We start from the raw sequence: 24,658 nt of genomic DNA, 5'->3' as shown, positions 1-24,658 counted from the left end.
TTAAAGATCAGAGTAAATGAGCTGGATTTTAACATGCTACCAGACTTCTTTAAGACACCATCAAAGCAAATTTAAACTTCAGGACCATTTCTAACCAGAAGGAAACTGCTCTCGATGTCATCTCTTTGCAGAGACGCTGTTCGCACCTTCACAGGGTGAAAGGCGATGGGGAAAACATAATTTAATATGGTCTTGACAAATTTTATTATGTCACTATAACAACTGTAAAACTGACCAAAACATGTTGTTAAAGGCTCTAGCCCACGGGAGAATGAATGTGTGCATTATATAAATTTTGCAAGCACAGTAAAGCTCTTCATTGCTAGAGCCACAGGAGAGCAAAACCAGAGTAAAGCAAGAGGATGAGGGGTAGGATACGTTATTTTCAAAACAAATACTCCAACCCATCAACCATTTTTCATGTGTTTTCAACATGTAATTTCCAAGGTTGTTCATTTATCTGGAAGGCAGCCCGGTTACATTGCCCTTTACTTTTGAAAACACCACGCTACGGTGAGATTGCTCATTTTATTATAAAGCCAAAAGGGTGGCAGGCAGCGAGTGCAGAAACTCGACGTCTCGGTTTTAAGTGAGCCGTGCATGGGAGCGGTGGAGGAAGGATGGTGGGAGCCTCGCCGACCTCCCAGACCCGGCTTTTCCCCTTACGCTGGCGGGTGCTCGGTGTCTCCAGCTCCCTGTGCAGCTCGTCCTGCTCCAAGGACTTGACTCCCAGGGACGAGAGCCTGCAGCAGATCCAGAGATCCCAGGGCACAGGAGCACCCTGCGGGGTAGCTTGGGGCTCTGAGCTCAACGGGAGCCTTTCTACAGACAGCAGCTGCTCCTATGGCACAGACAAACGTCCTCGAGAAACTAAATGCCATCACACACGTGGTGATTTCCAGCCTCATTGATGGAAGACAGATTTAAGCTCCTGTGCAAGAGCCAGGCTGCTGTATCCAAATACATCCCCACCCCCCAAAAAGCTGATTTCATCAAAAGATCCAATTGCAACCCTATCATTTACCAAAAAAAAAAAAAGAAAAAAAAAATCCTCTTAGCATAATCTACTTTAAAAACTAAATCTCATTTGTAGGTTATTATAGCTGCTACAGTCTGTAACATCCATGCACAGAGCTCCCATGAATTTTGAGAAGAGGGAGACGGAGTCAGTTGTACTTGAGTGTTTTGACAAGTTTCTGTAATGCTGGATGCAGCCAACTCATTAGTTGCAATGCTAGCCACAGACAGTTTCAATAACTTGCAGAAAATGCTGCTTGAAAAGAAAGTGGAAAATATAGGAATAAAAATCCAAATAAAAGTGATGGCATTAACAAGATCTGTGCTGAGTTTCAGGGTCGATCACTCAGCTCCAGCCTCCAGCCACCATCTGTGTGTTTTCCATTTATACTAGGCTGACAGGAGCAATAATCGTGTCTTTGCTACTCTTTGCAAACCACCTATCACACTTCTGGGGCAAGACTGACTATTAGCTGTTGACCATAAACAGCTAAAATGACCCTCTTCCGCCCTAAATTTTAAAGTGTATTTTAAAAGAGGAGCTTCAGGTCCCATAGGAGTTTGCAAGAAGAGAGCTTCCCTGCAAGAAAAGGAAAAAAAACCCTCATTTTTTTCCCATTACTACTTGGCTTTTTCTCAGTATCCACATATATCAAAGCTTTTCATGGAGGAAAGGAGGAAACTGAGGCATGGGGACTCTGGCCAAGACGACAGCCAGCGCGGGGTGCGGAGCTGCAGCCCTGGCGCACGGCTCCGCACCAGTCCCCGCCGGCTCCGTCCCCGACCCAAGAAACCTGGATCCTATTAGTGGCTTTGGCAAAGCCTTTGGGTCAGCGCTTTGCTCGTGTGAACGACTCGTGACTCGAACAGCGGGACTTTCCTGCGCCGTGATTCAGTTTCCATCCCAGCGGGGCTGCTGGGGACGAGCTCAGAGTTCCGGGAGCCCCCGAGGACGAGGAGCGATGGGATGCCGGGAGATGGGCAGTCTCTGCTTTAAAGAAGTAATTATCAGAAACACTGATAATTTACTTTTCAAGGTTTTTGGACCTGCAAAGCAGGTGGAGGTTCATGCTGAAATACAGCAATGCTCAGCCCAAGAAGGAAGAGGTTGGCCAGCCAGCAGGGCTGCAACGTTTTCCCAAATCTTTTTAAATCAAAGCCAACACAACCCTCAAAATGGCCCAAAAAGCAAAGGGCAGATGAATCTCATTCCCCATTCTTCTGTGACATCTGGGCGGGTGCTTTCCTCCCAGAAAGAATTCTCTAATTCTTTCAACTTTCCACTAGTTTCATTTAAAAGAAAAAATTAAAAAAAAAAGAATTATTAAAAAAGCATTTATATTTTCAGGACTACACTGGTCCCAAACTAAAAGCTGCGGGTTATGAGGTTAATAATTTTAGTACCTACCAACTTAAAAGGCAGCTACAGAGAAAAAAGAACCAGAGCCTTCTTGAAGTGACCAGCAAAAGGACGAAAAACAACAGCACAGGTTGCCACAAGAGAAATCACAATGGCATACGAGTTAAAAAAAAAACATTTCCCAGTGGGAAAAGAGGAGGGAAAGGGCTCCAAGGAGGTTGGAGAGCCTCTGGACAAGGTCCTGACCAACCTGGTCTACCTTTGGCGTGAGCCCTGCTCTGGACAGTAGAGGTTGGGGCAGAGACACCCAAGAGTCCCTTCTAGCCAATACTCTTCTGCGCTACATGGTCATGTTCCCCAAAAAGCAAAGGGCAGATGAATCTCATTCCCCATTCTTCTGTGACATCTGGGCGGGTGCTTTCCTCCCAGAAAGAATTCTCTAATTCTTTCAACTTTCCACTAGTTTCATTTAAAAGAAAAAATTAAAAAAAAAAGAATTATTAAAAAAGCATTTATATTTTCAGGACTACACTGGTCCCAAACTAAAAGCTGCGGGTTATGAGGTTAATAATTTTAGTACCTACCAACTTAAAAGGCAGCTACAGAGAAAAAAGAACCAGAGCCTTCTTGAAGTGACCAGCAAAAGGACGAAAAACAACAGCACAGGTTGCCACAAGAGAAATCACAATGGCATACGAGTTAAAAAAAAAAACATTTCCCAGTGGGAAAAGAGGAGGGAAAGGGCTCCAAGGAGGTTGGAGAGCCTCTGGACAAGGTCCTGACCAACCTGGTCTACCTTTGGCGTGAGCCCTGCTCTGGACAGTAGAGGTTGGGGCAGAGACACCCAAGAGTCCCTTCTAGCCAATACTCTTCTGCGCTACATGGTCATGTTCCGGAATGTTTTTTTCCCAAAGATATAAGAGTTCTTTTAGATATCCCACCTTAAGACAGCTCATTGAATGTCTGAATCTGTTTCCTTACTGTTTTTCAGGAAACACCAAGGATTACAAATAGGAGGGAACAAGATGGGTACGAGAAGGACAGAGTAAGGAAAGGAGATCTGCATGGGGAAGAAAGTGACAAAAAAAGACAAAATGAGCAAATATGTATATACGCAGGTATATGCCTGCATGCAGAAAGGTATCAGAGGCTGCCAAGAATGAGGAGAATATACCAGTGCTCCCAACTGGTACAACTTTCCCATTAGCGTAGCTAAACGTAGCTGTGAGAAGTCACCAAGAATTTAGTTACTCTATAAGGGCCAGATCCTGCCCAAGACTTCAGCAAATTTGCCATTGGCTTCATCTGAAAAACATCCAACTTGGTAGTCTATTCAAGCTCTCCATCTTTAAGAAAAGACTCAAAGTCTACCATCAATCTTGCTTGCTGTCACCACATCCAGGCTTCCCCAGGACACTGAAGGTGAGAAAACCTTCAGAAATGCATTTCTGAATACATTTCCGAAGAAACCTGCATTTCTATCTGTTCCATAGAAAACAGCTAAAAGGGAACGTGCTGCTCTGGCTCGGGGCTGCAATGCCCTTGCTGGGGGTCTCATGTACCCTCCACCGCTGAAGGGGTCTTAGATTCTGATTAAGAGAGTATTAAAGTGCTTATTCAAGGGAAAACCACACCAAATTATGTAAACTCTGCAAACAGATCCAATACAAAAATAAAAATGAGCTTTCCAACCTTGGCACTAAACAGTTTTGCCTTGTAGAATAGTTGTGCAAACACTTTGCATGCATCCTTCAAATCAGCCTTTAATGGGACATCAACAACCCCAAAGCTTAACTCACTGCACTGCTCCGTTCAGATCCGGGACTTGAACGTCCCGTCGCCCTGAGCCCTGTGCTCCAGCTGGGACGGGTGGGAATCCCCGCACCCCAAGGCGGCAGGAGAAATCAAAGTTTCCCCTGCTCTTCACCTGAACTGAGGTGTCAAGAAACAAAACCCATGCAGGAATCTCGTTCCCCTTCCTTGTCTGTGTCTTGCTTGGGGATCAGGTCTGCAAATTGCTTACAGACCAGGCTGCTTCAGAGAAAGCAATAATCAACATTATTCCCATACATTTTACAATGGTTGGACTCGCTTCGCAGTTTCCAAATGCACAGGTATTCCCTGACTGAACGCTCATGTTCAAAAGGAAACACAGCTTGTACAGTAAATTGGTAGGTACCGCATCTGTGTGATGCCCATTCAGAAATAAAGCCAATCAACACAGAGTCAGTCGATAATTTGAGTCAAATAAGTACATCTCAAATCTCGGTCTAACTGCAGAGCACAAGGTTTCCCTTCCAGCAAACTGTTGGGTGCTTGAATGCAGCGAAGTGTTATGCGAAGCATCAGAGCAGAGGCACAGACCTGCAGATAGACAGGCTGAGGAGGAGAAATGAGAAAATTAAACCAAAACATTCCTAGTTCACATTGCTACCTCTACAGTCACCGAGGCAATGCAGCCTATGAAGATACAGAAGCTGGTCTTTGAACATACCAGAAGAGAAGAAATCCATTAAGACAATGCAAGCACCACATGGAAACAAAAAGCTGGCATTATCCAGAGTTGGACTTGTTCTAAAAGGGTTTAATAACAAGGCAAGAAGATGAAGACAGAGCTTCAACTGCCCTAAAAACAATGTCCTGCATATGGCGCATGTAGCTGCTTGGCCAGCTGCACCCACTATCACCAAAGGCAATGCCCAGCTTCCAACAGGGAATGAGAAGGCGGAAAGATAAAAGCCAGATCCTGCACACCGGCCAGAATAAGGATGCTGGAAGAAGCAAGCCAGCGAAGCCTTGCTGTTCTGTAGGTGGTCATGGATGGCTAACAGCTCAGGCTCAGAAACGCTTTCCGCAAACATCTCTAGAAGATCCATGGAGGAGGGTTGAATGCAGGTTCCCATGGAGCAGACCTGCCTTGCAGATGCACCAAAGCAGGTGTTTGTTCCTTCAAGTCATCCCGCTGGTGAACAATTTTGTTAGAACAAATCATTTAAAACTCAAACTCGGCTCTGAAAGCAGCAAACACCATTATCTGGAGCTCTTGTTTGAACTTAATCCAGGCTGAGAGGTGTCCACCAGGACAGCACCTCCCAAGCATGGCGCTGGGACATGTCTGAGGGTGGTTTAGGAGAGGACAGGTGACACTCATCAAAGCATCGGTGCTGCTGTTGCCCATGCCTTAACCTACTGGGGACAACTCCCAAATCCCCTTGCGGAGTCGGTAAATTAACTGCCCTGACCCCACAACGGGGTGCGATGGCAAATGACTCAGTAAATTACAGCACTGCACGGATTGTGCTTCCTCCAGCTCTTCAGTCTCCCCCTCTCCCCTCTTATATGCTGATTTTCTAGGCTATGTTTTCCTTCCGGCCTTACCTAATGAACTGCTGAATCGGTTCGACACCTCCAAGCCATGACAGATGGCTCTACACGTAGCTGCTAATGCGCTGGAAACCACCGATGGATGCTGCTTGCTGCCTGAACCCAGCACGCAGCGATGGGGGAGCTGTACCAGAGTGGCTGACATTTCAATGGGTTTGTGCCTTTTCCCACTATTTATATCGTAAATGTGATCAGATGAAAGAAAGAATAAAAAAAAAAAAATATTACTTCCACAGTCCATTACATCACCTTTTCCTCTTGGAAAATTTTGGAACTTCATATATATTTATCCGTACAGCCCCACACAAGCTGTACTATCTCTTTACGAGAGCAGAACATGCTCATCATGTGTATTAAAGGATAGTCTGTAAGAAAAATACACTACTGGAGAGAAATTGTGCTGGAGGTTTCCTTTGCCTTCGGAGAAAGCTGCAAGTGGCTAAAAGGCAGGGGGATATTTAAATGCCCTAAATTATAGAGTCTGCAATTAAGTCCAACGCTCCTCTTCAAGGCAACGAGCGTCTGGGACGCCAGGTGATCCTCATGGAAAACCTCCACCCGTTCGAGGGAATAAAATGGAAACAGGATTTTTCCATAAACTGGGAAATGACACGTGCGCATTCATTTCATCAACCTGCTTCCACAACCATATAGAATAACGTGCCCAAGAGGTTATACAGCAAGTTTGGACCCCAGTCATTTCAAATAATAATGCCTACCTCCATCAAGGCAGGAGAGAAAATTGTGTGAACTCAGGCTGACCTTAAAGAAATCCCTTAACCTAAAAATATAAAAGACAAACTGTTTCCACTGAGAGCTGCTATATAAAACCACCCTCAATAAAAGCGCCGGACTCCTTTCAAACTAACCTCAAACATGAAGCAAATTCCAGCCTGTGATTTTCCTCTGGCATCCTGGAATGTACATCTCAAGGACAGAACTGGCTGTTCAAATTAGCTCCTACTCCTGCAGAAGCGATTGTTTTCGAACACTTTTTGAAAAGCAATTCTGCATAGGGTGTGCATTCCAGGGAGGATTCCCTCCCCCCTCCAGATTTTAAACATTAAGAGGAGCAGAGCAATAACAGACTTCGTGCACTGTGATTCCAAGTTGCCACAAAAAAGAAGAAGAGAGGCATTATATTTTTTTGTTGCTTTTTTTCTTCATAGAAACAACTTAACAACAACTTAATACCACACAGAATCATAAAATCATAGAATCATTTAGTCTGGAAAAGACCTTTAAGATCGTCAAGTCCAACCGCAGATGCCTCTGACCTTAGACTGGATCTTCCAGAGGCCAGTAACAGGTTTAGATGAGAACAAGTCAAGCCATTTGCAGAAACACTCAACTTTCATGAGTGGCTTTGTGCTCTGAGTCAGCGTGTGAGGACTATTTCTGGTTACGGGGCACGCCCGACAAGACTATCTACTCAGGTTCGCTTAATCTATGAAACAAAAGATTCCTATCTACCATCGCTGTCATTCCTGATTACCACATCATTTCCCCATCAGCCCTCATGTCAGCAACCAAATTAAGGTATTACACTCTGGAACATTTAACGTGATTAGATCGGAGGAGTATTTACTCTTCCACTTGGGCAGATGTGACTGCTGTGAACAGCAGGATGGGGAGATGCCAAGTGAGTCTCGGCGTGGTACACACCTATTGCTCCTTCTCTGTCTGCCTGTCTGACACCACGTAATACAAAAGCCAGACCTTTTTTTTTATGACATTCAGCATATCAGGGTGCTCCAGCCCACGCTCAAAACATACACACGCTTTAAATAAAATTCAAAGACACGTGCATCCAACCAGGACAACCTGAATTTCCAATGCCAGCCCCACCCAGCCCCACCCAGCCCAGGACCCACCAGGTGAGACAGAACCAGACAGTTCATGGGAAGCTAAAAAAAAAAAAAAAAATCACAGAAATTAAACAAATCTGTTGCTCACAAGAGGTCTCATCCTAAATGACACAAAACTCCCAACTATGCGCCAAAAAAATCAAAGCTCTGCAACCTCTACGTCTGATCAAACCAAGCCATGGCCCAAACTTTGACTGACCAACCACCACAGCTGAGCGATTAATCGAAAACTACAAGAACTGAGTCACAGAGCTAAGTTATCCAGTTTAATGAACTCAGGATTTGCTCAACCAAGATGAAGGCTCTTGGTGACACACAGAATCCAACCATCGCCATTCCAGCAGATTACCCAGTAAGCCCAAGTTGGGTCGAAGTTGGGCGGGCTAACATCTAGTATTACAGTATTTATTTATTTTTTTAAGAGCTGGTCCACAGCTCTTAAAATTGTGAATATATTCTTACAGCTGAATTCTCAAACTTCAGTCAAAATAAATCAAACGTCTCCTGAAAACCTTATTCCCCATGGCAGAGCCGTTTCTCAACCAACGTTAAGCGGGTATCAGGGAACAAACATCAGGATCTCCCCATCACTCCTCTGGCAGACCTTTCCAAATTCATGCCACACGCTGCTCTTCCCAGGCACCTCCCCTCCAAATTGCAGCATTTCTGGTACTTGCTTGGGTCCAAAGCACGAAAATTCTTAAAGCAAGTAAAAAGTTCATCCCCGCCTTCTGCAAACAGTCAGAACCACTTTGGAGAAGGAAAAAGGTGGATGCTTCTCCTCTCTGACGGGATCGATGAGGGACTTGAACCCTGGAATAAGAGGACCTAAAACTCTACCCATTTTCTGCAGCATGCAGCTGCTCAATAGCGACAGCTACGTTCCCCCATTTAACCACAGCTCTCCTACAACATGAAGCACAGAAGAAGTGGATCCCCAAGTGATCCAACATTCCAAATCGTACCGAGCAAGCGGCACAAGCTCAGCAATGAAGAGTTAAGAATAGATTTGGTGCTTCACGTTCTGCAGCAAGACCTTCCAGCCACGGCTATTTTTTCGGTCCTTCCTTTAGCAACAATCTAAAAGGATGATGCAGCTCCCTGAAGCCGACTTTAATGGATCCACTCAAGCAACAGCTCTGCAATTATCATGCCTATCCGGTCCAACTAATGTGCTTGTTTACACTATCTGGCAAACTCCAGATCGAGTGTCATTTCATCACCGGGATTCTTTTGCCTAAGCCAAGACCAACAGACCATGGTGGTAATTTAAACGCTGAAAGCATGCACAGTATCGATCCACGAGACTTGACGCCAGCTAGCTGTTACACAAAAATACATCCCCCAGGGAACTGCCTTCGACAGGGCCTGATAGAGAAGGGGAGAATTTAAATGAATGAAGGAGAAGCCAGCTGGAGAGATTAATATGCATGAGCACATGACCTGAATAAATGCAGCACTTGGTGTGGTTTGTTAGATTTATTAGAAAGAGCGAGGGATTATCCAAGAGAACCATGTGAAAACACAACATAAGCTGGTGATGGGCCTTTGCAGCAGAAACCTGTCTGGCATCTCGAAACAGCCCCACCGATGCAGACACGGTGCCTAAGAACGTGTTAAAGCATCCAGTAATAACAGGCGCTAAATGAACAGATTACAGTTAAATATAATAAACACTGTCTGGAGTCATACGCCTCCCTTCCCCCCACCTCTCTTCCTCCACTTTGGGGGTTTACCTCTCTGCAAGCACAGGAAGACGTAGCCCATGGTGGAAACCACCCTGCTCCTTAACGCTGCGGGACAGCAGCCAGACGTTTCTGCTTTTCAGTGCGGAAGAGTCAGAGGTTCAAAACCATTACAAAACCCGTGTTTTTTTGACAAGAGGGGCATCAGCCACCCTCTCTGTGTGCATTGGAAGGGCCTCTCCTGCAGAAGGCTTTGTAGATAGGTGGTCTGAAAGACGTTCGCATCTTGCCATTAGCAATTCAAAGGGAGTGGGAGGTGGAGGAGGTTCTTCCATTGCTTAACCTCAGCTGAGCCAAGTGAGATGCCCGTTTTCCGCTTGGAGCTGTCAGAAGCCATAGGGATGCCACAACCATTTCCAAAGGAAAGCTCATCTCAGCTGGGACCTCAACAGCCCTTGGAGATATGTCAACCCCTCTCACTGGAGAAAGGGTTGAGCCTGCAAAGTGGAGTTCAGCCACTCGGCTTCACCTCATCTCAGGCGTTACTGCAAGCAACATGTGATGCCCTGCCAACCGTTACAGAGCACAATCAACACACTCCCCTGCAAAGCAGAAACTCCTCGGTGGGCCACTTCCATCGCCACACACGCAGAGGTACTGTTCCTCTCACCGTCATTTACTCTCCTCCACATTATCTGGACAGTCCTGAAAGTTCAGGAGGTCCTCCTGGTCCAGAAGGAACCTGTCCTCACTTTGTTCAGTCTTCATACCTGCTCTTAGGTCCAGGTGCAAAATCTGTGTGTGCGTGTGCGTGTGTTAGACTGGTTTCACCTTCAGCCAGATCCTCCAACAAGCCCCACAGCAGAAAACTGCCACTCCTCTGCGCTGGTGGTCAGACCACCTCAATCTTTATCAATTAAAGACCATTAGCCTAATTGGTCTCTTCCTCCCTATGTATCATAGCACACAGAGTCCTCTTAGAACTCCGCTGATCTCACATACCGTCTTGGAAGTCACACATTGCTGTTTTGGATACGCACAAAAGTAGGCAATAATAAGGGTACTTATTCTAATATTTAGTCAAAATGGCACACCGGATTTCTAATGCTTGTTAAGCCTCTGATGCTTTGGTGAAGTTTGTTATGTTTCTAGGATTAAGTGTTCGTTCATTTAGGTTGAAAAAGACCTTTGAGATCATCGAGTCCAACCATTAACTTAACGCTGTCCAATCCACCACTAAACCATGTCCCTCAGCACCACATCTACACGTCTTTTAAATACCTCCAGGGATGAGTGACTCAACCACTTCCCTGGGCAGCCTGTTCCAGTGCTTGACAACCCTTTCAGTGAAGAAATTTTTCCTAATACCCAATCTAAACCTCCCTTGGTGCAACTGGAGGCCATTTCTTCTTGTCCTTCAAAAGAACTGCCTTTTGGAGACCATGTTAGAATCATAGAATCATTAAGGTTGGAAGAGACCTCCAAGATCATCGAGTCCAACCGTTCCCAACTCCTGGCTCCCTGAAATTGCATAGGTACTTTTAAAGATAGAAACTGAAACTGCATTAGCACATACACCTGCAACACGACCAGCCATGGGCTAGAACAAAACCCGCCTCATCTTCCATTACTTCTACTAGTAGCAGAGCTGTTACCTTGAAGCTCGGTTTTGTCACTACAGCGGATGTTGACATACATCTAATAAACCAACCATCAGTCACACAAAGCAGTTCAGGCCCTAAGGAGCGGTATCTGGTGCCATTTTAGGCACCTAAGGGCATCCACCAGCTGCTACTCCAGCAAGGCACAAGTCTCTTGAATGCCTGTGTCCTATTTGCCTGTCTCTTGTGGACATCTAGGATACCTCTGGGCTTCTACGACAGCAGCAGACATCCACATTTAGACACCTGTACCACTCCCCTCCTATTCTAGAGGAAAACTGCACTTAAACACTGAAACACCAATTCAGAGCAAGAGCACAAAACTTCCCACTATCATCACATCAACCTGTAAACTCTCCTAATGGAACCAACCTAGAAAATAACCCATTTATACAGCTAACAGCAACAACTATTGCATTGTGTTTAAAAACAAACACACATGCCCTGGAATCAACAGAACCTATAGGAATGCAAATTACTATTTTTATCATGGGCTGGGGGGGAAACTAATAGAAAAGTTGAAATAAATCATACTGTAATGTTTCTTGCTATATAGTGCCACCTTGCTGTCAATTCATCAATAAAAATGACAACTGCAAAGGACCGAAGCTTTTGTGCGAGATGCGCGGTACATTAACCTCAAGTGACCGAGCTTCACAAAGGAATCGTTGGTTGAAATAGAATATTAAAGTCATCGTAAAACACAATCCTGAGATCCTGACTCTCAACTTATTTGGAGGACACATCTCCTCTCTGCTGGTTTCTTCCAAAGCTCCAGTGCCGCTGTCATTCCTGCAGCTGCTCTCCACTGCTTCAGCTTGAAGCATGAAGAGGTCAAGTTTCCTCTCCTCTGTCTTCTCTCCTTCACAGGGCTCTTACACATCAGCGTCACCTGCCTTTCCTCACAAACCGTATCTCATTTATTAACCTCTTAATCCACGTGTACGGCACTACATAAATGCTAGTCAATATGTGTACTCTTTAAATGAAATGGAAAAAATCAATGGGTGAGTCCGACAACAGACTGCTCTGGGACCGGTTGTCTAGGAGGCAATTAATAGCTCATTCCTGAAGGACATGGGGCACCCAAGGCTTCGCAACCAACCGCCTTGCAATTGCAAGTCACCTTGATGGATAAAAGCACCAGCGGTCCTGTCTTGCGTACCTTCCCCAGACATTCATCACGCCAGGGGTGGCTTTTTATTTGCGCGTGTTATTTCAGAAAGCTGCTTGACTGGCAAAGTATCACAATAGGCTTTCCAAGAGCTAACATTTCCTTGCTCTGAAATGACAACCCAGCGATCCAGCTGCACTTGAGAGATCCCAAGAAGAATTACATGGATGCATCGGGATACTGTTTCCCTACGGCTTCAAAGACAAGACTGCTCTGCAAAACTGACTTTACCACCCACCGAGGTCCAGCTGACGCGTTCCAGGGAGACCCAGTAGCTGAGCCAAGCGACTCTTCACTTTCAGAGCAGCAACAAGAGCTCTCAGGGGAAAAAAAACCCCACGTTACACAAGGTGAAGCTAGGATGTCATGAAAGGCAGCTCCATAAAGGCTTCTTTATGGACAGCTCTTCCTCACTAGCTCAAGAGTGACAGCTCCCAAGCATGCACAGATCGCTGGAGCGGATTCGGTTTCACAGGCGGGGATGTTGAGGTGAAGGGCAACCACCTCTGGCCCCCTCTATTCCCCATCAATCCTGCCTCAATCAGCAGGTTAAAGGTGAAAGCGGGCCTTATAACTCCAGCTGTGTCCGTTTCCCCGGTCGGATGACTGTCTCACAGCCTCCTGCAATTAGAGGGCACAGTGGGGAAGAGATCTCTCCTCCCACCAGCACAGGCCAGCTCCTGCTGTTCATGCCCCGCAGTAGACGCCTGAAGTAACAGCAACCTGCTGCAGGATGGACAGACCACGAGCAGCCAGAGCTGAGGATGCTCAGGAGGAGGCAGAGTCTACAGTTGAGTCTTAGAGGAATAAAACCCAACTAAAACGTGTTCCTGTTCCAGTGTGAGGTCCCCTTTTGCTGAGGTTCTTCATGGAGTCCCATCTGAGTGACTGCACTGCTTGTTTTATCATAAAATATAAATGAAAACAAGAGAAAGGAATAATAAGTGATCGTATAATGTTTTACTGAATCGCTCTCAGCACACAGCCTTGGAAAGAAAAATGTAATTTCTGTGTTAACTTCAGCAGAGGGACACAGCGGCGTGGGGTGTATGGGACCAAACCCCAGACCTGGGGGTGGCCACAGCACGAAAAGCCCAGTCGCTCCTGAGCAAACCCCAAGGGTCAGCCTAAAGCACTGGCTAAGGTGAGAACAAATATCTCCCACTCCACCATCTTCTGATTTCAACATCTAAACGAGCCCGGTGCACTGTTTACATGACATCTCGAGGAATTTAACACCCAACGATGAGGTAGAAAAGTCTACTCCTCACTTTCCAATTCCTCATTTCCTCCCTTTATTTCTTTTGTCTAGCCCAAAAATCTCCGAAGGAAAAAGGATTTGATTGTTTGTTTGTTTTTATTGTTCCAGTCTGTAAAGTGTCGACAGGCTCCACAATTTCCATTGCCATGCCCTAATGAAAGAAACCCAGGCAGCGCTCTCCGCGTAAGAGAAGTGCTAACAGAATATGTTTGCACTCTTGATTTTTTTTTTTTTTTGTTTGAAGGCTCCGGGGAACATCCAGGCACTTTTAATTCCTCACCATGCCAAAACATCCTTCCTGGATCAAGAGTGATGGATTCTGACCAAGTACGAACAGCCGAACGGACTGCGGATCTGTGTGATTTTAATATAATTGAACTACAAAAGGCTATGTTTAAAGTAACAGTAAGACTAGCTTAAACCCACCAAAGCAAGAAAAATCAGAGTTAAGGCTCTAAATCTGCTCTGAGCTCACGCTTTTGTGTGTCTTTCCCTCTCCCCATCCCCTTTCTGCAGAATATAGAGAGCGGCAGCTTGGATTTTCAGCACAAATTTTGAAGCATCCTTCCTTTGTGAGTCAGACGGTTAACACTGATTTAAAAATAAATAAACTACTTACTGTGCCCTTTTCAAATATTGTTGGTTTTTGTTTTGGGAACAAAAAAAAAACAACAACACGTACCCTGAGCCTAACAAGCAAGAAACACAGTGGTTTGGCCAAGACCCTGGAATGTCCTTCCTGGTGCGCTGGGTTAGCCGCAGCCCAGGGGATTCCTGCACGGCTCCCTGGGCAATGCCTGCCTGACAATCCATGTCTGAGCGCATCTCCATGGGCATTCGCATAAAGATGCATTGGAGTGGAGAAAAAAGTCTCTGCCTGTCGTCCCTGATGGGCCTTCAGCATGGAGCACCTTTCCTGATGAGTACTCTGGGTAAGCTGAGGAGCACCGGAGGTGCAGGATGCCTGGAAGAGCACGCCCATGCATTGGAGTCCAGCCTGACCTTTAGGAGGTTCCAACACAGCTTGCAAACCATCTCTTGGTACTTCTTAGATGTGTCATAACTGCTCTGAGACAGCTTTTCATCAAGGTCCAAATGGTTTCCAGAAAAGAGAAAGCACCTTGCTCTGATGTTACCAACAGGGCTTAAAATGGATGGTGCTAACATCAAGGCAGAAGGATCAGGTGACATTAAGAGCATGAAATAAGGCAAAAAAGGCCCCTCATTAAACGTCTGCGGGGTTTTGTTTGTTAATTTTGGTTGGTTTTTTTTTTTTTTTTTTTAAGTCATTCCCTCCATGTTATCTTTCTATTTCTTCACCTCTTCCAAGTGTCCTAGGGAGACATGGGGTGGGAGACGGATGGAGACACCTAAACACCTTGACTAATGGAAATCGAAAGGGCATTTGAAGCACAAGGGGTGACATGGAAATAGGTCCCACATCCTCCTGCGATCTCCAGATGTTGAGGCCCTTGGGCAGACCTTGTTCACAGGTGAAACAGGTACCCTGTTTTCACCATAGCAGGTTTCTAACCTGAACTGAAGGGTATGGCCAGCTCCACCTTCCAAAGGGTAGACGACTCATACAACACGAGTACATGAAATTCATAAGGTTTTAAATGGGCCTTAATAAATCTGTAACTTTACACAAACTGTTACTTTCCACCAAGTGATTACAGCAAACAGTTTCAAAGGTAATTTCATACATACGGATTTAGAAAACAAATCCAGGCATTTCTTGAGAAAGAAAGCCAATGTACAAATCATTTTTTTGTTAATAGAATTATTGTAATACCCCACGCAGATAACTTTTGAGAGGAAACTCAGCATGATGCTGGAGTGGCCCAGACACCACTGAGGTCCACCATAAATTAACACCAGACTACAGCTTTGAAATTGGTTTCCTCAGGCAATCTGGCATTTAGAAAAACCAGCATAATTTGGGTCTGTGGAAGTAGAGAGGTGTGACAGAGGATGAAGGCGATAATATCTCCACTTCTGGGAAGCTGATGTGGCCGTGGCTTCTGGATGCCTAGAAAAACATCTATCACATTCACGGGTGCCAGGGAACAAAATACCATTTAATTGGCAGTAATGTGTTCAGCTGTAAGTCAGACGCATTTGGCCTGCCTTTTCTGGTCTCCATCATCTGTTTAGACTCTTCAGGTCTTCGTGTTTGCACAAGACACAGCAAAATGGGCAGTTATTAGTTGGCCTGTAGGCACTACCGTAATGAACATGATTAATAGCGGTGGATGCATGATCCAAAAGATACCAATCAGTGGAAAGAACTCGGAGAGGAGCAACAAAAGTAATTAACAGCCTGGAGATACAATCTTAACAGCAAACCCCTATATTTAAGGGTAATGATAAAACTAGCTCAAACCTATCATTGCCGGGTAATTAAGGATTAAGGCCCCAACCGGAACATGTGTCTTCACACCTTTTGTTTCCTTAGTGCACAAGAAGATGACATTTGCAATGGAAGATGAGTAGAATTCAACATTTTGCTTGACACCGCTTGGGAGGCAGCTGCAGGCAGGATGCACAGGACCACTCTCAAGAGCCAGCAAAGGGCTTCAGATCGCCGAGCTGGAGAGGAGAATGTGGCAGAGGCCACGTAGCAACGGTTAAATAATTAAAGCAAGCACTACTAAGCAAGGAGAGAATAGAAGGTAAACACAAAGGGAAGCAGTTAAAAGGAGAGGAGAGAATGTACGTTAAGTAAGGTGTAAAATGTAAATGTTGTCTTCCTATCAAAAGTCCCCTTCCTAAAAGTCCCCTTGCAAAGGGCATTAAACACTAAAGATGACCAGAAACCAAAACGTAGAGTGCTTCTCAAGAAAAATAGTGTATAGACCCCCCATGCTGCAGTCCTCGGTCAGAGCAGCGCAACGGGCGTTTGGGAGAACCAGCCGAGCTGCGAGGGCGAAGATGGGCAAGGTAGTGGGCCAGGGGGATGGCAGTCTACAGAACAACTTGGAGATAGAAAATAGCAACTGGCAAGGAAGTAGATGAACTGAAACCTGTGAGTCACCTTTTCATCTCTGCCTTACTGCACCCAATGATTAACGCAGCAGCTACTCTGTCTGCAACCTCTCTTACGACAGAAACCTGTGCTTCAAAGACGCGAGTAGATGTGAAGAGGAGACATCTCGCCGAGATAGCTAACTTAATTGATCCTCCCTCTAATACGATTTTCAACTTCTGTTGCATCTACCAGCAAAACAAGTGGGGAAAAAGAAGCCAAACCAGTTTCACATCTAACGAGCCTCTCTCCATGCCACTGCACACTCATGGCACTGGCAGTCCATCTCTCAGCAGGCTCAGGACTGGCTCCGAGGCTCACCCAACGTCTTGTTTTCACACTGCTCCTCAGATATCTCATTAGACTTTGCAGGGCAGAGAAACCACATTTAACTGCAAAAGATAAAAACAAGTTAAAAAAAAACAACCCAGGGCTTCCTGCCTGGTGGGAACGAACCTGCATGCTGTCCTGGATGTTGCCTCAGAGCTCTTGGAGGGACTGTCTCCACCTTCCTACCATCGAACTGCCTCAGATCACAGAGTAGAGAGATGGCCAGAGCCCTGCAGTGTCATGTCAAGGCACAGACCTATGGGGCCTTGGCCCTTCAGCCCAAATTTGCAAGGGCTTCCCCTCGGCCACCATGCCCAGGGCCGAGGGGTGTGGAAGCCCTGGACCACATGGTAGCAGTAGGAGACAGGGCTACATCTCACTTGATACAGGCTCACCTTGCACAGGTCCAAGCCTCCAAGTGCCTTTAAAGCAGCCAACAACCAAGTCAGATGGAGTTTTAAAAACCTTATGTATCCATCTGATGTTTTGATAAGAAGCTAAGCTGGATATCCAGGAACGCCAGCATTACTGTTATCTCTCAACGTAACCTCACAGTTTGCTGTTCCCTACAACGGAGCAGGTGGTTCCTTAAAACCAAGCACAGAACCAAGAAATCCAGGTTTCCCCATGGGTCTCTCTCAAGGTTGAGTCTAAGGGATGAGTTCACACTGCAGCTTTTCTCCTCTATCTTGGCTCATATTTAAGGGCTGTTATACCTTTGAAGCCCACCAACCAAATATGGCCAAAACAGGCCAGAAGGTTCAGAAGTCATTGTGGGGAAATTAAGATGGAGACAAAGATAGAACAACTGCACATTTCATACGGCTAAAAGCTCCTGCCTAACTTTGTATTTCATCTTCTAAATGAAAAAACCCAACCCTCCAGTAACTATGCAAGCAGTGCAGAAGAGATAGGAAACCTGTATGAAGGGAAGAACAGGGCACAGAGCAGGGATGGGAGGGAATTTTGTTCCTGAGGGGAACACCCTTTTATTAAGCATCTCTATCAGAGCTAATAGGGAAAAATTAATGCATCAGAAGGAGACCTCTCATTACCCAGCTGGCCGGCATCCAACATGAACACACAATAACCACAACTGGCTTTCGAACACAGTAAAAAGACGCACAAAATGCTTGCTATTGGACAAGCGGTAAGCAGAAACGCTGTTCCACACCCAACAACGGCGCTTGCCTGTCTTAATCTCACTGACGGGGTTTGAAGAGCTGATGCTCAAATTCATAACCACCGTCAAGTTACAACCATAAAGTAAAACAGAAAAAATGATGGAGCAGAAGAGAGGAACCTCCCTGTCCTCATCCCTTGCACGTCCACGTGCCTCCAACAAGATGGGCTCCTGCCTGCCTTTCTCTAAATCTCCCTTGATGCTGAAGTTTGCACTTGCAGAGGAAATTCAACACACAGGATTTATAATTCACTGGACAGATGGAGAGGCCTAGAGTAAGGAGCTCTAATCCATCGAGGACATTCCCTCACTAGAGCCCAGAGTGAAATTCTTCGAGTGCTGGAGACAGATTTTCCTTGGCAGGCGGCCATGAGTGTCGATCTGGCTTCTAGGAGAGATCAGCATGGCTGTGGATTGCAGCGACTTCACAGACAAACATAAAACCTTCCTCTTCAACTAACTTTCTTATAATAAACCCATGAAAATGAAAAGCTAAAACATTTCCAGCTGGCCAGAAGCTGCGGAGAGAACAGTGAACTTATTGCATGTGCAGGCTTGGGGCTGATTTGAAAGCTCCTGGAGATCTTCAGTGGTATTTGGACGTTCAATGGTATTTGGACAGAAGCGCCCAAGTCACTTTTGAAAGAAAGATGCAGAAGACTAAATTATTCAGGCGCCTTTCATATTTTAGCAAGGTAATTTATGGAACTAAATTTATTTCAGATTTCTAACGTATAGCACTGAGTTTGTAAGAGCAAAGTTTAAACTTTAAGGAGAAAAAGTAACTATTGCTTCCTTGTAAAGCCTTAAATATGAGTATCGCTGTCAGACCCTTGTTATAAAAGGGCTCTTACAGAAGGATTTGAGATGCAACTTGGTTTACTTTATCACTTCATTAAAGGTATTTATGGATTTAGAATTGTCCCAGGACGGGAAGAAAAGTCCCTTCTTAAATTACTGTCTGCTCAGAATAGCAATTTTGATTCTCTGGGCTTGACTCTTTTCCTCTTTACCAAACGGTGATGGAATTGCTCCCAATTTCCTTGAGCGCAAGGGGAAAATCAGGCTTTCAATGTACAGAGGGGTCTTACACTTGAGTCTGCTGCACTGAACAAGGAGGAACTCTGATGCTCCTACACAATGACATTTTTATAGGGCTTGTTTTCCACTACAAGGATCTGTATTCAAGACACAAACCAAATCACTACATTTTCCCACCATTTTATATTTTATTGTACTAAGAATTAATTTCGGTCATTCCCTTAAACGTAATCATCCCACATTACTTTAACAATTTTCTCTCATCTACCATTGCTCTGTAACAGCTAGTACTGAAATATATTGAGAAGAGAGGGGGAAATCTCTATAATCTCCCTACTTACTTGGTGTGTTTTTTGCCCAGCCATTTTTCCTCCCTACATAACCAAGCCAGACCGCTTCTGCCTGCTCACATAAAGCCACACTAATTGACAGGACAGCTCCGAGGTAAGTATAAACCTACCTGAAATATAAACCTGAAATTACTTTTAATGTTTTGAGAAGCCTGTCTGGATTTCAGGTTGGAAACACCCTTTCACCAGGTACACCGCCGTTCCTTCCCGGGCAAAGGAAAACAGCCAGAAACACAAACATTTCAGGTGGTATATTTTTCCCCATTCATAGCTTTAAGTCAATACTGCGTTAACATTTAGCGGCTTAAAAGAGAAAGAATGCAATGTCCAAAAAGAACAAATTAAAAACAAGTTGAAGAACAAATTAAAGACCTCTCTTTGCTGTACTTTCATCCATCCACCCTTCCAGCTATCCCCCGCTCCCAGGCCCTGCAGCTGGAGCTGCAGTTCAACAAGAAGCGTCACGGTGGTGGGAGCAGTGGAGCTGTGGTGGCCCCAGAGCAGCCAACGGAGCTTCACACAGATGGAGTTTGGTGACACATTACATGTCATGGGATTATGTCATCGACAGGATCAAGGGAGCTGGGAACTATCTCATCTTTGCACGTTATTGCTAATCTCAATAAGCCAGTGATAGGTGGACTCTTCTCTACTTGGAGCAATGAGATGTTGTCCATTATCTGCACAATACTTGGCATCAACAAACATCCCTGTTATCCAGAAGATGATCTCGGACTGTCTGTCCTCACCTGAAACTCAACAGGCCAGAGCATCTCCCCTTTCTCCTCGCAACATTCAGAAAAGCTATTATTTTTAAATGCAAGAAAAAAAAGTTGGGGCTACCTTCCAAAGCAAAGAAGAAAACGCCGTGTACAAAGACGACCATTTGACAGAGGAGGAAGAATTGTAGAGGGCTACTGTTCAGCTTTCTCCTCACCCAAGCTGAATTCATTTGGCTGCGTTTTGCACTTATGAACTGTACAAACATTTCACTGCTAATGCACTGGCTCAGACCAGCTGAACTTCACCGAGCATTTTTAAGGCATTTCATTCTTCAAACAGCCACAGCTTTCCTCTTCAAAATCCCTGCATTCAAGTTTTCGTGCTTGGAAAAGGACCAAAGCCTCCACATTTCCTTATACCCAGGGGGTTGCAAGCATGTTGCGTACTGCAGTCAATAAAGTGTCAAGAAGCTAATGAAGATGAAAGTGTCAACGTGTAGCAGTGATAACACACACCTTTCCCATGTAGCTATTTTGACCATTCTGCAAACAAATTTGGCAGTTACCAGCAGGCCCAAGTCTGAAAAGCGAATGCGTAGCATCTCGACGTTATTAAACTTATTGCTGCTCCGCAGAAGTGTCATGGGATGACAGATTGCTCCGTGCACACCAATTGGGTTCAGAGAAGTTCTCAAACCCTTACGGGTTAAAAGCGGCTCCAGCATGAATCAGAGTCCCAGTGGTAAGATCATCGATACAAGGGATTATGCAGATTTAAGAAATACCCTCGGCACCCGAAAGTTTTCAGAATGCAAACTACGTCAACCCTGAAAACAAGAGGCACTGCATCATGATGGCAGGAGGGACAAAGCCAAGGGGGTTTAACAGACAAAAAAAGATTGTTTTAATAGGAGAGAAGCATCAGTCATTGAGTCTTACTTCATTCAGACTTTCTATCCAACCCATCCATCTTCAGTGCCAAGAGATGACAGGACCACCTCACTTTTTCCCCCCAGCCTAGTATATCAATAATGCCCATTTCTACCCCAAACAAATGACTCGCTAGAATGGCCCTTTTCCCTAAATTGGCTTGCCAAGCCCCACAAATGCCTCAGTACCTGCTATGGTCAACTTGGCTCTAACGGGGCCCCCTCGAGAGGTGGGCACCGATGGGTGGAGCCTTCCCCAATCATCTTCCCCAACAGCCACTTTGTCATTCATGGCTGGGGACCATCTGCGGAAGAGGGGACTGGGGAGGGGGGAGCCGAGCCAAAGACGGACACACACTCATACCCTCCCCACACAAGCCCGAATGCAAATTCCTTCGCCCTCGCAAAACGCCTCTGCGGGCATTATCTGTGAACAAAAGTCCTCGAGGCGGGCGGTCTCTGCATCACTGCTCTCTCTGTTAGCACCACCTGCTTGGCGTCAGCCGGGAGAGTCGCCGAGTTATCTTTTCGCCGCGTCTGCAGAAGCCAACGGGAGCACAATGGACCCCATCGGCCAGGGTCAGGCATGGCTTTCTTTCTCGCCCCCGTACCACCAGCCCTTTTCACCTCCACCATCTCCAGGACCCCGGCGCGCTCAATAAGGAGGTGGCTTCGAGCGCAAGGAGAAGGGGGGGGGAGGAAATATAGGTCTCTGGCGTAAATCACCGACGCCGTTTCCCCTCCTCTCCCTTTCCTTAAGACCTGATGGTCTTCAGTCACACATCTTAAAAGAAAAACAAAAAACAAAAACACAAAGACTTACTTGTCTCAAGTCGATGAAGGCCAACTGCAGCGTGTCCCCTTGGAACCCAGGCACTGGGCCGGATCTGGCAAACTCTGTGGGAAAGAAAAGAGGATAAAAAGCGCCTTTAACTAACCATGGACAGGGAGATTGGCAGACGGATGACAGGGAAGACAAGAGAGGCTGGGGGAGAGGAGGACCGCGCTTCTAAGGAGTCATGTCTCCCTCCCTTCAGCGTCTTTGTTCGCCCTTCAAAATTCGTGTCATCAAAACACCATTAATTCCACCGTCCTGACAGCAAGGAAACTGTACTAATTCGACCTGAAATTTATTCCCATGAGCCGTACTGGGCTTCAGAGTATTTGTTTTGTGAATGGACAAACAACTTGCCGAGAAGAAAGGGGGGGATGGGGGTGGAAAAGTTTTTCCTCTCAACACAATAAAATCTTCAGCTGTGCAACTCTTTTCAGTTCCGAAAGCTATTTATATTTTAGGGCGCTGAAGGAATTTTCTAATTTCACGCCTGTCACCAGGCTCCATAAGCATCCATCAAAAAAATATGCCCAGCCGCATCATTAATTATTCGGCAGCTGATTATTTGCATTATCTGGTATGGCGCGCTATTGCCAGTGTACAGTCACCCCAAATGGGAAGAATCGCAGCCGTTATGTGGCGTATTTATTTATGTTGGATGAAGACATCTGACAACTGAATAACATCGGCTTCTAAAGCAAAGACAGTGTTTCCAAGGCCACATTTATCTCCTTCCAGTGTAATCCGGCCAGAATTTCATACTTAAATAATTTCTTTTTCTCCTAATCCATTATTTAAACCAAGTCTAAAACCACTGAGGGGGACTTGAATGAATCCACGTTAGAGGACCTTAGCTCTTCCATGTCATTTAACAGCTTTTACTTGGTAGTGCTCGTGAAGCCAACAACTGCACACATTCAAGTGTGTCTTTTGAAGATACGCCTGAGGTTGTTTTTGCCCAACTTCACTTAATTTTCACCCTCTTTAGCTACACAAGTAATGGCTTTATCTCTGCTCTCCGTGCAACTTTTCATCACCGAGGGGATCTAGTTTGTGAAGCCACAACTCAACATCATGAAAAACTCAAGGGGGAGCTTCTGCCTTCAGCTAAATTTTGTTGCTCCTGCAGACACTGAAGATGCTGCACGCTGGAACGAAATGTTTTCTTGAGGTGCAACCGAGTGTGATGGCAGAAAGGAAGAAGGGAGGGAAAATATACACCAACCTATAGATTTTTAAGTTATGCATGGCCCATTATCGCCCAACTATTCTGGTTTTTACCATACAAGAACCCTCAAAACAGCTCCTGCAGCTCCACAAAGCTGAGGACTAAGGATGGCTCAGCAATAAGGAAGGAGGATTTTGCCTTCTGCCTCCATGACTGCACAGAGGTACTAAAGGACAAAGCCTCTCCTGTCCTTAAATGCTAAGCAGAGTCATTTCATGCCAGATGGTCTTCTCCTTGAATGCTTCTCCTTCCAAAACTTATCTCATTTTCAAGCAAATGCCACAAAAGAAGGAAAACAAGTCATCACAGTCCTAGTGTCGGTCTCTTCTCCCAAGTAACAAGCGATAGAACGAGAGGAAACGGCCTCAAGTTGCGCCAGGGGAGGTTTAGATTGGACGTGAGGAAAAATGTCTTCACCGAAAGAGTTGTCAAGCATTGGAACAGGCTGCCCAGGGAAGTGGTGGAGTCACCATCCCTGGAAGTATTTAAAAGACGGGTAGATGAGGCGCGTAGGGACATGGTTTAGTGGGCATGGTGGTGTTGGGTTGACGGTTGGACCCGATGATCTTAGAGGTCTTTTCCAACCTTAACGATTTTATGATTTTTAAGGACTTCCTGTAGCAGCCCAGTCATATGAGCAGTCCCCGTGGCTCTAATGACAACAGACTAAGGAATTAGACATCGGGATTCAGCCCTGTTCCTCAACTGCCTTATTTCTGGAAACCAGAGAGGGGTTAATTTGTCAGCTTTCTTGCTCCACCTTCCATTAAAATCGTGGGATGGAGAACATCCTTCAATACAGACACAGGCACCTCCAGGGGCACAGTGGCCAGTTTTCAGACATCCAGGGCTTTGCTTTTTAATATGTTTCAGATGCCAGAAGAGCTCTAAGATTGAAACGATCACTCATCTTGGCAGAGATCACTCAAGTGACAACTGCTGCAGGACAACAGCGAACACGGCTGTAAAACCATTACTTTTATCCAACGTTATTACTAGAAACAACTAATAAATAAAAAGAGAAAGTATATACGTGACTGTTCACATTTAGATTTTGGAAAAGCATAAATCAAAGCCAGGAGAAACCATCCATCGTTGTGCCTATGGACTTTGCCACTTTTGCACAGGACGGGACTGGACAGAGATAGGAACTGCTCACCTTCCAGCCAGTTTCACTGACCAAGGCTGCAATATTCAGGCTGGAAATAGTCCAAAAAGAGTTTATATTTAACCCTCAAAAACTGTTTTAATTACTTCTAACTGTAAAGGCATTTTAATGTACATTTGCTATAAAATTTGACTGTAGCTTGCCTGTGCCAGCACACACACGCAAGGGAGGACTAACACAAGCTTTCTGACTCTGATCTGCAAGCGATAAATCATCTTTACACATTCGCTGTACACCCCACTGTCTCATCTGGAAAAATTATCCCGAAAGCCACATCAATCCTAAAACATCCCCACTTTGGAAAAGCACGTACCTAAGAAGCTAAAAACTTTGAGATGCGAGAAATAGCGTTTAATCCTCTCGAGGGATGAAACTGCCCTGGGCAGCTCAATGTCGCAGATGTCCCTGGGTTGCGGTACCCAACAAACTGGCTG

General features: G+C 45.4%; 1 protein-coding gene across 1 annotated transcript in view; it reads right to left on the bottom strand.

The window, feature by feature from the left end:
- EXOC6B (exocyst complex component 6B) overlaps window positions 1-24,658 on the bottom strand; it is a 267,115-nt gene that overhangs the window by 57,123 nt on the left and 185,334 nt on the right. The window contains exon 20 of the mRNA XM_009320896.1: window positions 21,817-21,890. Within this exon, the coding sequence (XP_009319171.1) occupies window positions 21,817-21,890 (74 nt within the window). The remainder of the gene's footprint in view (window positions 1-21,816; window positions 21,891-24,658) is intronic.

The sequence above is a fragment of the Pygoscelis adeliae genome, unplaced genomic scaffold (genome assembly GCF_000699105.1).
Source record: "Pygoscelis adeliae isolate BGI_AS28 unplaced genomic scaffold, ASM69910v1 Scaffold273, whole genome shotgun sequence".
NCBI lineage: Eukaryota > Metazoa > Chordata > Aves > Sphenisciformes > Spheniscidae > Pygoscelis > Pygoscelis adeliae.
The sequence above is the reverse complement of the archived record's forward strand: the minus strand, read 5'-3'. Positions and strand labels throughout refer to the sequence as shown.